The 17,373-nt window shown below is 32.7% G+C and overlaps 1 protein-coding gene across 2 annotated transcripts in view; it reads right to left on the minus strand.

Moving 5' to 3' along the window:
* Positions 1–997: 997 nt before the first annotated feature.
* Positions 998–17,373, minus strand: part of LOC142975683 (pyrokinin-1 receptor-like) — an 82,497-nt gene continuing 66,121 nt past the window's right edge. The window contains exons 2-5 of one of the 2 annotated variants that reach the window (XM_076118674.1): positions 6,051–6,914; positions 4,680–4,900; positions 3,630–3,729; positions 998–3,139 (exon numbers count right to left, since the gene is read on the minus strand). In XM_076118674.1, coding sequence (XP_075974789.1) covers positions 2,718–3,139; positions 3,630–3,729; positions 4,680–4,900; positions 6,051–6,840 — 1,533 coding nt within the window. In that variant the 5' untranslated portion in view covers positions 6,841–6,914 and the 3' untranslated portion in view covers positions 998–2,717. Of the gene's footprint in view, positions 3,140–3,614; positions 3,730–4,679; positions 4,901–6,050; positions 6,915–17,373 lie in introns of both variants that reach the window. The other variant, XM_076118673.1, reaches the window with a different exon arrangement.

Genomic DNA, 17,373 nt, shown 5'->3' on the forward strand with positions numbered 1-17,373 from the left:
TGACATGTCATGTAACTCTTAATCGGAACTATAATTGTGATAATTTATAATTGTCTCACATTAAACGACTAGAAGATGAACCTGACTGAATGAAGATAATTGTTGATTAATTAGCAGTGTTTAGTGCTCTGTTACACGCAGAGCAGTGAGACGTTATTACATAGCAGTTGTAATGTTCAAGAGCTTGTTCAATTGGTAGAGCACGGCGACCGGCGGACTGCATATAATTATTGTACGGCCATGGCGAAAATAATTACAAACACAATTTTACTTACGATGTTACAAGATATGCGATAAAGGTCAGAAAAATATTACACTGTGATTTACCATAGAATATTTTTAACAATAGTTTTGCGTTTTTAATGAAATGTTTTCTGATATCCACGTTTCAAATAAAATCAATTAATGTGTTATCACCATTAAAGAATTAGCACGAAATACTTACGCTCCCCTCTGTGCTATGAATACCTAGTTAGAAAAATTACAAAACAACATTAGGCAATCGTGGAAAAGTTAATACTGTAAAGTAAATACGATTAATTACTCTAGTTGGCATTATTCCAAATTCACGACCATATTTTACTCTGATTAAATGAGTAACAATGTTGCAAAGCTTTCACTGCCCCAATATTGGCTTGAAATAAATCTGTAATAAATCAGATAGGCGATGATTCATAGAACCAGGAAAAACATAATTTTTGATGAGGCATGACTTAATTGTTATAAGTTGGGTCGATGAACAAAAGTAAAACATGCCAAATTCCGCATTACAGTCGGGTCTCTATCTTTTAGGGAATTTCGTCAATACCGTTCTCGTTCTTGTATAACAACAACAAATAGGTAGTCAAAAAAAAAACATCTTGAAAAGATCTGGGTCCTAAAAAGGTCCAGAATTCTCGCGTTAAAAGCCGATATTTATCACGATTTCGTAAATCATAACAGAAGTAGAATCTTCAACAAAGGGATCAAGGGTTGGTGAAAATTAAATATACATAAACATGGAACATGTCTACCCTTTTTATTTTTATTCCGTGACACACAATAATATATAAGTTTTATGTAACAAATATAATTTCTGGTTTTTACACACTTTTAGAATGAAAGAGCGCAAAACAAACGCGCTTGTTTTGACTATCGGAGACTTTATACATTGTATTATAATTCAGTAGTTTAACAATACATACTTATCAAACTAGGACGGATTGGGAAGATCGTCCTAAAGGAAATGACAACAAAAGGTTTTGACATGTAAGCTAGTAACACTATACTGCGAACATTAATCTCATTGGCAACGGGGAATGACACCTTCCGTCACCTTACCGGGGCCGGGCGAGGGCCGGGTCGTACTCAGAGGGTACATACAATAAGGACAGTTTTTGTATTAAGTACAGCACATATACATAAAATGTTGACAATTTGGCGAAGTAAATGGTTTATTTCTTAGCGTGCGTGAATAAACACTGAACCTTATAAACAACTTTTAAATATGTACACTATAGATTTATTTGTTATTGAATTGTAATACAGTTTATTGTAATACATATTATATTGCGTATAAATGACATATATTGCAGTATAGAGATAAATAAGAATACTTTAAGCTTTTAATAAGTGACAAACCTAAAGGAAAAACGTTTTGTTCATCGTTTTTGATGAAACGTTAGGTATTTTTAATCTCAGTCTTACTCTTTGAACTTGCAGTCAACATCTGCATTCACTTAGGTAAAATTTAGCTTTAAATCAATTTACAAAGAAGAATCCATTGTTATATATTTAAATAGAATCGTTCTTTATGAAAGTCACAAAGACAATTTTAAGATACGTTAGATTATTTATTTTTATTTATCAACAAATGAAAATGCGTGACAAATTACTCTTTTATCTCAAAGAAACTTCCTGTTATTAAATTTTCACAGTCAGAAATTTTCGTTGTACATTATTATTAAATTAAATGTATATTATATATCGTCCTAAAACTTCCCTGAGCAACTTATTGAGTAAGAGAGCAATGTACGTCCAAAATTATAATTATAAAAAAAATATATTGGACAAATAAATGAATACCTATTTTAAATAACAAAACATCCGCGAACGGGATTCCTAAAAATAAACATAAGCTTAATATCAAGTAAAAGTGCAAACAAAAAGGAAGGGAGGAAGTTTTTTAACCAAATTATTACAGGAGTCCGCAATGTAAAGCTGCGGAAAATATGAAAATTACATCATTATAACTTTCTGTTATTATTGGCTATTGTTGGTATGTATTGTAATGTACAAATATAAATATTTTTTTTATTATAATAGTTAATATTGCAATCATGTACAGTAATAATATATAACTTCAAGTGACTTACATTGTCTACCATAAAAATAATAACAAAATGTGAATACAAAATATTATTTACTGTTTTTACTTTCAATTAATAAGATATTTTTTAAACTTTGGCATATTGAAATTTAGAACCAATGTCAATAAACCTCACTCACTCTTATGTTATTTTGTACAAAAATATTCTCTTAATAAAATATGAAGGGAAACTTGTGGTAACAGTTATTTAAAAAAGATTTATGATTTTTGGACGTCAGCGACAAACCACGCCAATTTTACAGTAATTATATTATTATAAAATTCTTGCACGTCTTTATTACAGTCCTTATTTACAGTTTTCAGACGTGAAGAATCACTGAATTGATCGTTTTCTTTTTCTGATCCACTTTTATCCATACTCCTTCTCTCGTTGTATGATCCTTAGTTTAATTTCCTTAAGATATTTTTCGGGTTCGTCACTTATGTATTCTTTTTTGTCTTCACAAACTATGGCGTCCGGGGTGACAGTTATAGTTTCAGTAGGTGAGGAGTGATAAGGGCAACAGACTGGCGAACAAGCTGTGTGCTTGCCATGCGTCATACACATCGATGTATCGAGGTAATGGGTTCTGGTATTTCTAAGTTCTTGTTTCATGGCATGTTGGTAATGGTGGTTGTATGTGTTCCTATAGTCATGTATAGGGGGCGTTACGATCGTCTTCCCGTTGTGACACACGTGCACCGTCGGGATACTTCTCTCCTTGCTGTCGTGGCCTCTCATCTTGTAGCGCAGACTCGTGTCTTGTCGCAAAGAGTTTCTCAGGGAATTGCCTGTAAACGAATTGCATTTATATTCATTGTAAATATAGCTCAGTTTAAACATAAAGAGTAGATCTTTGCAGATAAGCATACTAGTTACAATTTATTTTTTACTGTCGATTGATTCATTAAATAGGTAAGTGTTTTAGAGATACTCCACATTGTTCACTGAATATCTATATCATAAAATTTACGGCACCAAAGTCATACCGGACGCCGGACGTCGAGTAATTTCAGCTAGGTATTAACAAGTTATTACTGAACGGGGCAGCATTCTAGAATATTCAGTAGAAGCTGTTTTTGAAGAAGGTAAACATTCCGCGCCGAATTATTGCCGGAATTGGTAGCAATTAGAAATATTTCGAAATGAATTAAATAGGAAATTTGCATTGGTACCAACTTATTTAAATACTAATACCATTTACTGTTTTTTAATTCCCTCCACCAAAAAACATGCATAAATAAATGACGTGTGTTGAAATATAACCTGAATTGACAGTACCGCTGGAGGTGGGGTTCCTCGCGAAGGCCATGGCGGTGTAGGAGCAACGTTTGGCGGCGGCTCGCTCACTCGAGCGGCAGCACCACTGCATCATTGTGTTCTGCAACAGAGCATCTGCTTACTTTAACTTTGACGAGCTTGCCCCTGCACTCATTTAAACTTTACTTAAGTAAGCCTTCGGCGAACAAGAGGCGTTATCATCTGTATCAATTAAAGAAATCGCTGGTGAACTGTTTACAAGGCTTCAAATGTATACGTGTGTCTGACCCCCGGTTTTTGAGGTACATTAAGCGGTAGTTTAACTATTAAAATGACAGATTTAATAGATAAACTACCGCTAAATGTACCTCGGCAACACGAATATAGCAGCAAGCCATTGCGAGGAAGGCTATAATTTATACTAATTTAATAAAAATCAAGAGACGAAGGTAAGGAGTGAGTACTTTTCTACTACGTCTCTTATGTCCCTACTTTGTTGCAGCTTGCCTACAATATGCAGTCAACCTACGCTACATTGTTTAAATGCAAACAGCATGCACTTATGGCAAAACTTAATAGTAGCCGGAAGTTAACGGAAGCCTACTATTATATGATATGAATAATAATTAAGTTTGATTGATCCCTGTTGTGGCCGTGTCACTAGGCAGCTCATTAGCAATCACAACTAGCGACTTGGATGCACTATAAGTACTTGGAAACATGAATCATGATGATCACGCTAAGGCCTCGTTTATCGACTATTGTCATGTTATCTCAAAAGTGAATTCTAGAACCGAATAAACGGGGTACTAATATTTCAAGCCTGTTAAGAGGTTTACTGAAGACTCTTCGAAGAAGAATCATAGGCTTTTTTATGTGACTTTCTTAAAATGTATTCTGTCACTACCATCTCAACCGCTGCTATAGCCTCTTAGTGTGAACAGCAAATCTATTTCCAAAACTTTGGCTTATGGTTCGGTATAACTAATCATTTCTTCACTGAGCGTATCTGCTCTAGATATTAATTCCATGCTTTACTTTTATAATTTGTGAACTAAATTAAATAGTTACCTTGAAAGCATCTCTAAATTTGTTGGACATTATGTGGTAGAATATCGGGTTGATGCACGTTGACATGTAGTAAAACACTCCAGAGATGTACGTCAAGAACGAATACACCGACAGGAGGATGGGTGACCTCGCCAAGTGATGTTCGTCTGTACCATAGATCGCTACAAGTCGCTGCGCATGGAAAGGCGCCCAACAGATAAAAAACGCGACCACCACAGCAACTGTAAATAAAATAACAATTAATTTAAAGGCCATTCCCCTAAATATTTGCATTTACTAAACAATAATATATTCACACAATCGCTTGTAATGTCTATTTCAACAAATTAAAAGATAAATTGTGGAGTTTATAGCGGCTTTAGTCACGGAAACTTGGTCATGTATAACTTTATTGACTCGAATACGACAAATAATATTTACGTTGGCCGAAAGATGGTTTAAAATTATTGATAAAGTGACATGATAATATTTTTTTGTCCTTTAACCTACAAACGACAATCTAATTACGTACATATGTATATTTGTTTAAATGTTGCTTTAGAAACGTTATAAGGAACAACATAATTTAAGTTCTCTGAATGTTTTGAGGATATTTGAATAACGTTTCTAAAGCAACATTTAAACAAATCTTCATACAATTTATTCATAAATGTAACTACCTACACATAATAAAATGTTAATGTTATAATTCACACAGTCTTAGTTACGGTTTTTAAATACAATTATAATAATTACATCTTTATATTTAAAGTTGAATCTCGATAGGTTTGCTCGACTAAGTGTCATCTATATATGCTAAATATGTATTATACATTTAATATGTCATTAAAAGTTTCTTTGGGCCGTCAATTAAAGACATTTTTAGCTTTCAGGAGTAATAAAAATATGACGGTAGACGAGTATTTATATGGCTTTTTTAACAAAATATCCGATGGTGTAAATGTAACAAATCATGATAATTTTATCCTCCCATTATATGCCAACTTTTGAGGCTTTTATCAGATTTGTTTTGTAGCAATTGATGTGAAATTCCTTAAAGCTAACATTTCAATTGAATGTTATTATGATTGTAAATTCTGTAGCATCTGGTGCAAAATGAATAACAACCGAGTTTAATTTGATAATTGCGGCTGGAGGAAATGAAAATTGTATTTATATTTAGCATATAAATAAGTTGCGCCATAGTGGAAAAGTAAATATTTATTAGATAGCCGCTGAATAGAATCTGTTTACTGGCCTATTAGATCGCTTAACCATAGGACGACGTAGTTAGACATTTGTATATTTTGTAATATAGGTAGGTTTAGAAAACGCACAAGCTCATTATGTTGAAACATACTCGTAGTAACATATAGTTATCTTAATGCTCACCTAACATCTTGACGACCCTCCTGGTAGACTGGCTGTGTTTCCGTCGTATTTTATGTGTGCATCTTATGCTCCTGTCAAAGTCTTTTTGGCTTTGTTCTTTGCTAATGTTAGTTTCTCTTAGTTTCAGTCCAATTAGTGCATAAAGCACTGTTATTAGTACCATCGGTGCAAAGAAGAAAAAGAACGTAGAAATTTCAAAGGAATGTTCTATAATGACTCGTGTTTGTAAGCACATAGTCACACCACTGTGCTCCTTGATTCCGAACTGTAGTGCTTGAGGTAGAGCCAGGCCCACTGCTACCACCCACAGCAGAATCACATGCTTCGTTGCTCGTGACAGTTTCGACATTTTATGCGAAACAAACGGGTGACATATAGCTAAATACCTCTCTACAGTAAATAACGTTATTGTTAAAACACTCGCATTCGTCGAAGCTTCAGCAGCTAGTCCTCTTATTACACAAAAACTTTGTCCAAAAACATACGGCCACTTCGACCAAATAGAATACATCTCCTGAGGCATTCCACTTATAAGTAAAAGGAGATCTGATATCGCTAAACTAAATAAATAATAATTTGTTGCCGTGTGCATACTCTTGTTCCGTACTATCACTAAACATGTAAATATGTTACCCAGTAGCCCGGTTATAAATATTAACGAATATACAATAGTTATCGGCAGAACTATGAACAACGAGTCTCTCTGTGGACCGAATATATCAGTCGGATCCGACGGGAGCGATGCATTGTCTGAAGTAGAGTTCACCAAGTCGTCGGTAACTAGACTCATCTTGAATCGAGCCACTTTCTTTGTTCACAGTTTTATTCGCATTTATCTTCTATTTCCCCATGATGGTAGCACATCTGAAAATAAAGAAAGGCCTATTTCAATTGGCGCAAAATTTATACAAAAAAAACGATTGTATTATTTCATCCACGTATATCAAGTAAATTGAATAATGGCATAATATAATTAAATCAACACTATAACTCAAAATAGATTCACCAGAACGCTCTCCATAAGAGGCATTGCAATAATAATATATGTTGTTGTTATTTCATAATATTATGAGTTCACAGATTTTGACGTTTTCGTAGAATTTTGCTTTATAAGTGCACTGTGGAAATAATGAATAAATTAAAACTTTCATATAACATTACATACATTGTATGTTTAATTGATAAAACAATGCTAGATCAATCACTAGCTAATGGAGAGCTGTTGGTTCATTAGCATCAATACATTTAGAACACGGATGAATGCTTCACAGATATGTCTTCCATATTGACGGACACTATACGCTTCTCATTTTCTACTAACCACGACATAATGGTCTATTAGACTGTAGGTATGGAGACTGGAGATCTATGTAATCACTCTCACATGGCATAATATTAAGTTTGTTTACGAGTGTTGAATAATAAACCTCATATTAGGATAGTAAACAATCTGCGTTTAACCAAAACAGAGTTTACGAAACGACACATAATTATAATTGTAAATGTATTAGAATTGGAACAAACAGGGTAATATCCGTGGGGGTGCATTTGAATAGATTATGCGTATTTTCTCTGTAATTGGATTGCGTCCTATCTTCCACACCAATCTGGAGAATTCGATCGTTGGAATAATAAGTTAATACTTTGTGGATTGAATACACGAGGGATGGCAATAAAGCATTTATCTTTAAATTATATCTCATATCTGCATAACAGATTTAATAAGATGTATGAGACAATAACCTACAGAGATTCACTTTCTGTTTAGGTGTTACCCAATAGGTATGGTATGATTGAGTAGGAAAAAATGTAGGCTAATTTGAATAACCTCATTTTAGTTTACCGACCATCCAATTAGTTACAGTTTAGAGATTCAGCTATGTTTAAAACCTGATTACACTTTTGTATAATAAATCCTGTCTGACAAAATAAAGTATGTGATTGAAGCGAGGAAAGTTTGTAAGCATCTTACTTACTAAGTGGCGGTTCCTGGTCTTTGTCTACTCCTGTGGGAGAAAGGCGTGATTTTATATATGTATATAAACCTATATACCTCTTATGGAAAAGAAGTTGAGTAATATTTTATTGGAGACATACATGTAGTATGTGGTTTATATTTGTGTGCAAGCAATCTCAGTATCTTGGAGGGTTCCTACAGAAATGTCATAACAGAATATTGCTTTCCCGCTGATACGCGTATACAAAGGAATATATTCCAGTGGATTTTATATATTATAACCTCGCGTATGCTATTTGCATATATTCGAGAGCGTTAGATATTACAAAGTAATCAAAAATATTAACAAAATGCATGACTTGGCATCTACATGTCTACACGCTAATAAAATAGTATGAAAAGACGGATATGGATAAGAAATATAATAGCCTCCACATAGTCTATGAGTGCAAGTCAGACGGAAAGGACGAAGGGTGAGCACAGTAGCGCGATTTTTTTTAGCCATTACATACGGGTATCGAAAGTTTGACATTTAAAATGTACTGCAAAAATAGTTTCTACAGCGGCCGCAAGAGGCGCTAATCGTTAGAAATTTCTGTTCGTATAAAAGTTCAGATGAAAGTGGCGCGCCTCGACTTTATTCAAAGCACATTGTATACGACAAATTGGTCAAATTGTGGAGATTTTTCTCAGCGTCACGGTCAATAGACTTTGTAAAAATGTTTGCTTATTGTTCATTCAGTTAATTTCACATTACTTGATTGCAACGTGAATAATTGCTGACTTATGTATTAGTTAGTACTTACCTATAAAGCGTACTTTGACCGTGCATTAGTTTAATATGTAAACAGTCTATCGATAGAATAATTATATTACTGGTATTTGTGTAAGCATAACAGTAATAACAAACTGGTATTATTTTATGTCTTCAGTAATTTTGATACCGTGTTTTGTTGAAACATTATGTAAATGTCGATTTTTTATATTTTGTGTGAGTACTTACTAACAAATATTAAATTGGAATTTTATGTTGGATTGTTGGTTTAAATATTGAGGATCACAATAATTATGACCACTTTTAATACATCTATACTAATATTATAAAGCTGAAGAGTTTGTTTGTTTGATTGTTTGTTTGTTTGAACGCGCTAATCTCAGGAACTACTGGTTCGATTTCAGTGTTAGATAGCCCATTTATCCAGGAAGGCTATAGGCTATATAACATCAAGCTACGGTCATTAGGAGCGGAGTAGCAACGAAAAATGTTTCAAAAACGGGGAAAAATTTGACTCATACTCTTAGGTGTTTTGTGTTTTTTTCCCTCGTGTTTGTAACATTTTTTACTGGTACATTGCTCCTATTGGTCGTAGCGTGAAGATATATAGCCTTTAGCCTTCCTCAATAAATGGGCCATCTAACACTGAAAGAATTTTTCAAATCGTACCAGTAGTTCTTGAGATTAGCGCGTTCAAACAAACAAACAAACTCTTCAGCTTTATAGTATTAGTATAGATATTTCGCGAGCAAAGCCGCTGACAAAAACTAGTAAAACTATAAAACAAACGTATCTCTGTCATCTCGGAGTCGTATTTTGCGGCGCCTTCTAAATTCCGAGTAAAGGCTTTTTGTAGCCTTTGTCGTGAAGCAGAGCTTTTATCCCTAATTTGTCTTCCTCGGTAGACAAATGACCACAAAAAATGTACCTTATTTATGTAATTTATATTTTAGGAAATGACTCTTCAGATTTTAAGAAAGGTTTTATGGCTTCGGAAATGTTTGTTTTGTAGTCATTTCTGCTGCGGTCTGTACCTGTTGTTTCTATAAAAAAATCTTGATTAGTACATAATACGATTGTAATTAAATAATTGAACATATAAAGAAAATGTTATTTGGTCTCTGCCTACCCCTGTGGGAAAAAGCGTGATTTTATTTATGTATGTACAATTATTCATTTATTTCTCGATGATTATTTATTTAATTTTCAAAGAAAAAAAACAAATGTTGCTATATAAAATAACAACATACTACTTTCATCGTTTCTTTGATACAAAAATATGATACCTTGTTTATTAAGATCGTCATTAAAATTAATATGCACGACTGAATATTCATCAAATTGAACAAACAATATGTAAGGAAACGAAATAAACTCATTTTGAGGGAAATTATAATTACTTACAATATATGTGCATTTGTGCATAGCTTATTAGCTGAAACTGAAAGGTTCCTTTCTTTAAAAACAAGATGAATTATTACCCTTTTATTCATAAACACACTATAAACCTATTTTAGTTAAAAAACGACTATAATATGCTTTCTCTTTTTCATTTCGCTAAGGAGTGAAAGAAACAAAACTATTTATAATCCTTTCATAACTTCATATATTTTTATGAATAAATGGGGAAAGTATTATTGTATTTAATGATGCTTATTGAAAAAAAATATATAAGTATTATAAAAATTAAAACCGCAGTGCGTAATTTATGCGTCATAAATCAGGAGCAAAAACACTGAGACATTGATTTCCATGATATTATTTAACCAATTTTAACTAGCAGGCATTAAAAAAGGAAATCGAAGTAAGTTACAGTAAATAAATTTCACACAAATATACCAAATAAGATCCAAATATATACCAAGTAATTTGTTTATAATTTACTCAATACTTTATAACATCTGGCTACGTGGCAGTGGAAACCCATATCTCGAAGCGCGAGTTGTACCACAAATGACATTATTAATTAATATAATAACTAATCATGCCTGAGCTTAATACACAGACGCGTGGCACACATACCTACAGTCCGACAAACAAATAAATAATTTATCTTTGTGTTTATACCGAAAGAAAAATGTACGGATGATGGAGCATAAGATTGAAGAGATGAGCTGTGACGTTGAATTGATTGAAGACTTCCAGGAAAGGAATAAAAGTATGCATTTGCCTAACATTCACAATAACTAAGATTGAGTTTTGGGTTTTTAGAAATATGCTACTGAATGTAGAAGTTGAATAAATTCAAGGGATTTTTTGACACGTGTGCATGGTACGATGGAATTTATTGACAAGCTTTCGGCAAAATGACAATAGGCCCGCCCGGTATCGCCCCCTATTACGTAGAACTAACGTCGTAAATGGTAAAACGTGGGTGTAGTTTAAACACCTTTGCCTACACCTACGGGAATGTCAGGCGTTATAAATAAATAAAAAGAAACATATTATTTTCTCCGTGGCAAATTGAATAAGCAGCTGTGGTGTTAATCTTGTGTAGTACAAACCCCTTCTGAAATCTTGAGGTCTAGAATCTTAGTTGAATACTAGTTCATTAAGGCCGCTACGCTTGCGGCACTCCGATGGTCGTGTAGCTTGTGAAACTGAATCTAGTGAAATTATATAATACCTTCTGCAAGGAAATACTCCACTGCAATTTCCATTGCGTCTACGTACGCGAAAGATACGCGTAGCAATTTCAAGCTCTTTAAAACAGTATTTATAGTACGAATGTAGAAAAGTACTCACTATATATTAAGCATTTTTTTGCAGTTCACTGCTGTCAGAATGATCCAAGCCTATCAAAAGAATTTGTTCGTACGATGTTGAACATCAATGCGTAATTTTGGTCATAAAATTGTATCACTCTCTGAATGTGACAACCCGTCCAAACATTGTCACAAAGAATAAAAAGTCGAAAGTATAAAAGAGCGCAAGAGGGAAAATATTATTATGGCACTTCTAAGGAAAATGTAAAGAAAATACCATGTAATGTTAATGTAAACGAGTTGAAATATTCTGCGAAGGTCGTTTTATGAATGTTCGTGTCAATTTATATTAGATTTTTTCCCAACGACTGACTATGTATATTCATAATTCTTATTCTTGAGATTAGTTCTTAAAAAACAATGATATTTAGAAAAATAATCATGAAAACATGAATTTATGTGGGAACGTGTGTAAGGCCGAGTATAATTACAATAAGCGGATTATTCTTATTTTCGAGATTATTTTATAAATCCGTAAAATAACACGATAAAACACAAATTTTAACAGTTCTTTTCCTTCTCTTAACCTTCTGTTAAGTCTGCGAATAAGTGGATAAGTAAACATATTATCTACATACCGAAGCTCTGTAGCAAAAATGCGTGAAAATTATAAAACAACATTTAGGCGGTTGAGCTTTGATAAAAGTAAATTAGTTACAATGAACCGTGACTTTGAATTACACGTTTTAGTAAACAACATCAATTATGCCGTGAAGACGTCGTGTTACTTGTTCTATAAGATCTCAGCCTTAATCTAGTCCCTTTATCAATGGCACGAGTAATACAGTAACCCCTATAAACTTACAGTATCTCGGAATAAATTGTATGATGTCATAACAGCACCCCGTCGTGCAAGCTCACAAGGAGAGCTCAAATGATTAATCTTAGTTCAAGTGTGTTGACGACAAGTCTAACGAACCGTGGAGGGCTTGCATACATCTATAAACATTATTCCATACTTGTTTCAACTACCAAGATTTTATTGCGTACTTAAGAAATCAATTTCAGAGACAATAAAAGCTCTCGTCTGCCGAATGCTATCATGCTATTTATAATATAACATTCGATAAACATGTATTACTTATGACTATTCTTTTGTCACTTTGAATCTTTGTACAACAAATGGTTTGAATATTAATTAAATATTTAGTAGTAAAATCTCTGTCAATCACCTTTCGGAATGGTGTTCAATTAATACTCTTCTCTTATAAATCTCCTTAATTATTCGACTTCTTTTTAAAGAATAGCTTATAGTGGGCAATCCCTGATATGAAGATAATCCGCGTTATACCTAAGTAAAATCAAATACGTGTATGACTTTTCATAACACAGGATACAACAAAATGTACTTTTAAAAGAAGTTACTTACTTACCTAACGACTATTAGAGAAAAGTAACAACTATCAATTTCCATTTCCAGAATGATTAGTTTTTTACTTCAATCTCAATAAACGTGGATTGTTTACGTTACTTAATTCATCGTAAATTATAATAGAAAGACATCATTAGAGGTTGCTTCATCCAATATCTAACAGTACTTAACATTCTTTACAGAAAATGAGAAATTGGGCAGATATTAGACTTAGAAAAGTGCCTCAAGTATGTAAACAAAATACAGCAACGGGAATGTTCTTAAAGCTTTATGTATAGCGTTTTCAATTCAAATTATGCGTAGACGTTTGTACATTTTATACACAGTTAAATGAAATTCCCATTTGAAGGCTTGAGTTTAGTTTGTAGCGACATTTGTGTTTTGACTTTGGCTGGCAAAATTTCAAATTCCGCTGTGTAAAAACTTTTCTGCTTTAACTAAAATCTAAGCCGCATTAGCTTAGGCATCACATTTATTTTAAGTTGTAGCCGCCTGACAAACGAAATCTTGAATCCTAAAGCTGAATACAAAAGTTATAATCTTGCCGGATTGCTCAGGCGACACTTAAGAATAGTTATTTTAATTGATATTAATTGTCTTATAAATTCGGTAAAGAAGATTGTCTGAAAAACAAAACATCAAACTGCCTCAAAACCGTTTCGTTTTACTGAACTTAAATTCAGAAAGGAAAGGTTTTAAGTGGATCACCAACAACAGTTCGCGAACAAAAGCGAAACTTACACTAATTGAGTTTACATTGACGTTGAATACTACATTTAACGAACCTTAGCCCTGAATCAAATAATATAATAGAAATAAGTTACATAATGACCTCGCTATTTCGGTAAACAAAATGTTAAAAGTTTGGTAGTTTGTTCCGAAAACAACGGCTAGGGAAATTTGCCTACAGCAAAATATAAATTTAAGAGAAGACTTCAAGATTTCTAATTTTGCTTACAGTTACCGAGAAATACAAATAATATGACCGGAAATCTATGAATATCTAGAATTTAGGGCGGATATTGAATTAAACGTGAGAATAGGGTCTCTCGTCCATTGATCAACGCCATAAACATAAATGACACAAGATTTAGGTTCAATAGAGCTCTCAAGAAAATGTATAAATGAAGGTGAATGCTATTTTTTTACGTTTAGATACTTAATAACCAAACATTGTTTTCCATCTCGAAATAGTTTCTTTTGCACTCTTAAAGCGCGGAGTGACCACGACAACTTTTCTGAAAATTAAATATAGTAGTAAATTATAGTTTTGCTAGATTTTTTCTAGTTTTAACTTAGGCACTAAGTAGCAACCAATTAATATCGTAACTAGGAAAACTCGTTATATATAAAAATGGGTACAAACTTTACCATAAACATCGAAATTAATAATATAATAATAATAAACCATGAAAACAAGAGATAAAAAATAACATTCGTAATATTTATTTAATATTACATAAATACTGTACAAATAATTGTGGTTTAATATCTTATATAGGTATCTTTTATCGTTGCTTTATTGTTCAGTATAAATAGGTATCCTGGCCTCAAAGGCTTTAACCCTGTTATAATAGACTCACAAAGGGTGTAAGCGGAATAACTATGCTGAACTGTTCGTGTAATATAATGTATGCGAACAGCGACTGCTAGTGTCTTGAGTCTATGAAATTATTATTCATTGATACCATTAAGGATGACACTTGGTTACACGTGGCCTGTGTTATTAAGTTGGTATTTTAATCATACAATTTCTATTTAAATATTTCTGAATAAAACCGTTGTAATAATTTATGGGTAATATAAAGACAAAAGCGGCAATAACTTAACTATTCGATAAGCATTTCGATCAACATGGTCAGGAAATTGATTCGGTCATAACGACGGACGAAGTGTCAACGTCTCCTCTCAAGTCAACCTTCATCAAACAATATATTCCCTTAGCCGTAGATTTAAATTTAATTAAAACACCTAAGTCATCAAGCCAACAATATTTATTTTAATTAAAATATCAGCCATGAGAATAGACTATTCGTACAGGGTATATTTACGGTGAAGATGCACAAAGAAAACTCAGTTAGCTTATTTAATTGGAAAATTGAAGATTTAAACCACATGAAAGCTATTTATTTCTACATAAATCTTAGTCTCGTGACCCTTTAGAGTTCAATTTAAATTGCAAAACGGTTGTTTTCTTCTCAGTTTGATGGATAACCGATTAAATATAATAATATACTTAAATAATGTAAAATAATTTATTCATGTGTTTATAAACTACAAGTTTGCATAAATCATTAATATACAACTGTAGATAATAACCATAGGAAAAAAGAGGTTAGAAAATAATGGTTTGTTAATTTTTTTAATTGTGAACCTTGGTTAGTCAGGATTGTGATAATGAAATCACTCTTGTTATTACAATCAATTAATTATTAGCAATAAAACAATCTACACATATTTCTAACCTAGCGGTGTACCTGCTTATCTTATTTTCTTAGGCTGTTTTTTTAGTGTGCATAAATTTTGTTTTATTATTACGAATTGATTTAAATTATTGTGATTAAGCATCTAAAAATAAATTTGTATTGTTATATTAAGTTTTTGTGTCTACACTTCAAAACAAAGTAAGCATTAACTTATTGTAGGTACGTATAATATAAAACGTAATTACCATATTAATTACATGGCACATGTACTTGCTTATAATGTTATCAAGACAAACATTCAAGTTCATTAGAATATATATTTCAGAATATCTTAGAGCATTGAAATATCAGGTCATACTCGTATGAAGATATTTTATTAATAAGTTTTCGTAAAAACTAGTCGAGCCAAAAAACACGTCTGGAGCGACGTTTCGTCTAACGTTTTGATGAAAGATCTTTTAGTTAAAACAATTTTAATTAAATGCTAAAAAGCGAAGAGTTTTTTTTAAATTTTCCAGACTAATTTCAGAATAAGCGACTTTAATAGACATAAAGGGTAAAAATTGCTCACGTATGTAGGGAGGTATGTCTCGCGCGCGATTGCAAACTTTTGATCCATTATTATCGAGATACTCGTATAAATGATAAACTTTATGAGCTTGGCATTCGGATACCAGACAAAATAGGGTTTTTCCTATTCATTAGGGGCGTTGTACAATTTTATTTACTACTAGAGGCCGCCCGTGACATCATCCGCGTAGAAACGCTTCCCGTGTAAATCCCGTTCCCTAGGGAACTCCGGGATAAAAAGTAGCCTGTGTGTTATTCTCGATCTTCAGCCAACTATATACCAAATTTCTTTGTAATCGGTTTAGTAGTATTTGCGTGAAAGAGTAACAAACATCCATACATATTCACGAACTTTCGCATTTATAATAGTAGGATCAACAATGCCTGTATGATAACACAGTGTTACGGCACAAGTCGTGAGCACGATTTCGACAGTTTTATTTTTAGACATTAAAATTCGATTAAAACGACACTAAAGTGTAGTAGTGAAAAACAGAATCATCGTCAGCGTTTAAATATTTTTCAATTTCGTTATTAAACCTAAGGAACTAAATAAATACAATTTTTGCTCGCGCAGGTTACTGAGAAATGGCAGGTACAACATAAAGTTTTTGATTTTACTCTTACTATAATAAACTTGCCTAGCGATTGGAGGTCATCGATCACTATTGTTTAACCGTTTGAACAACTAAACAACACAGTTCATAAATTATTGTGCTTCATTTGCCTCGTGGAGGATTTGTTGCGCAACCCAATGGATCGGATGAAACGACAATTTAACATTACTTTTTTTGAGGCCGAAATTGTACCACACATAAAAAATAGAATACAATAAAATATGAAAACACAGAGTTCTATATTTGCAATGTTCACAAACTACATAAGTTTGTGAACATTGCAAATATAGAACTCAAATGAATTTTTAAACATTCTCTATTTTTATTGAAAGTAATTAACTATTGCTAGAACCAATAGAAATAATATCGTCGAGCTATTGATATTCTGTATGATATGCAATATTAAATACTGTGAGACAACAAAAAACAAAATACAGAGAAAATTTATTGTTAGAGAGAAAGATTGTTGGAAAAATAGTTCATCATTTGTAGTTTATTGAAGATTAAGAGACGAGACGAAGCAATTAAATCGAATAAAAAGTTTTATTGCTTCCAGAAGGACCCATTAAAAGCAATCACATTTTTCACAATGGCCTACGGAAAAAAGAATCGGAAATCATTACGGATCTAGTTAATTTAACAAGTCATTAATCTAGGCAAAACAATCGCTAGTGATTTTCCTTTACCTTAACCCCTTGTAATTTATTGATGGGATAAACTGAATATTTACGTAATAGGGTATACAAATCAGCTACTCTTTATGAAATGTCAAAAACACATTTATGTATAGAAATACGTCGTAGTAACGTCACTATGTCATATTTTTGTTGGTATCGAATGA

The sequence above is a fragment of the Anticarsia gemmatalis genome, chromosome 9 (genome assembly GCF_050436995.1).
Source record: "Anticarsia gemmatalis isolate Benzon Research Colony breed Stoneville strain chromosome 9, ilAntGemm2 primary, whole genome shotgun sequence".
Taxonomy (NCBI): domain Eukaryota; kingdom Metazoa; phylum Arthropoda; class Insecta; order Lepidoptera; family Erebidae; genus Anticarsia; species Anticarsia gemmatalis.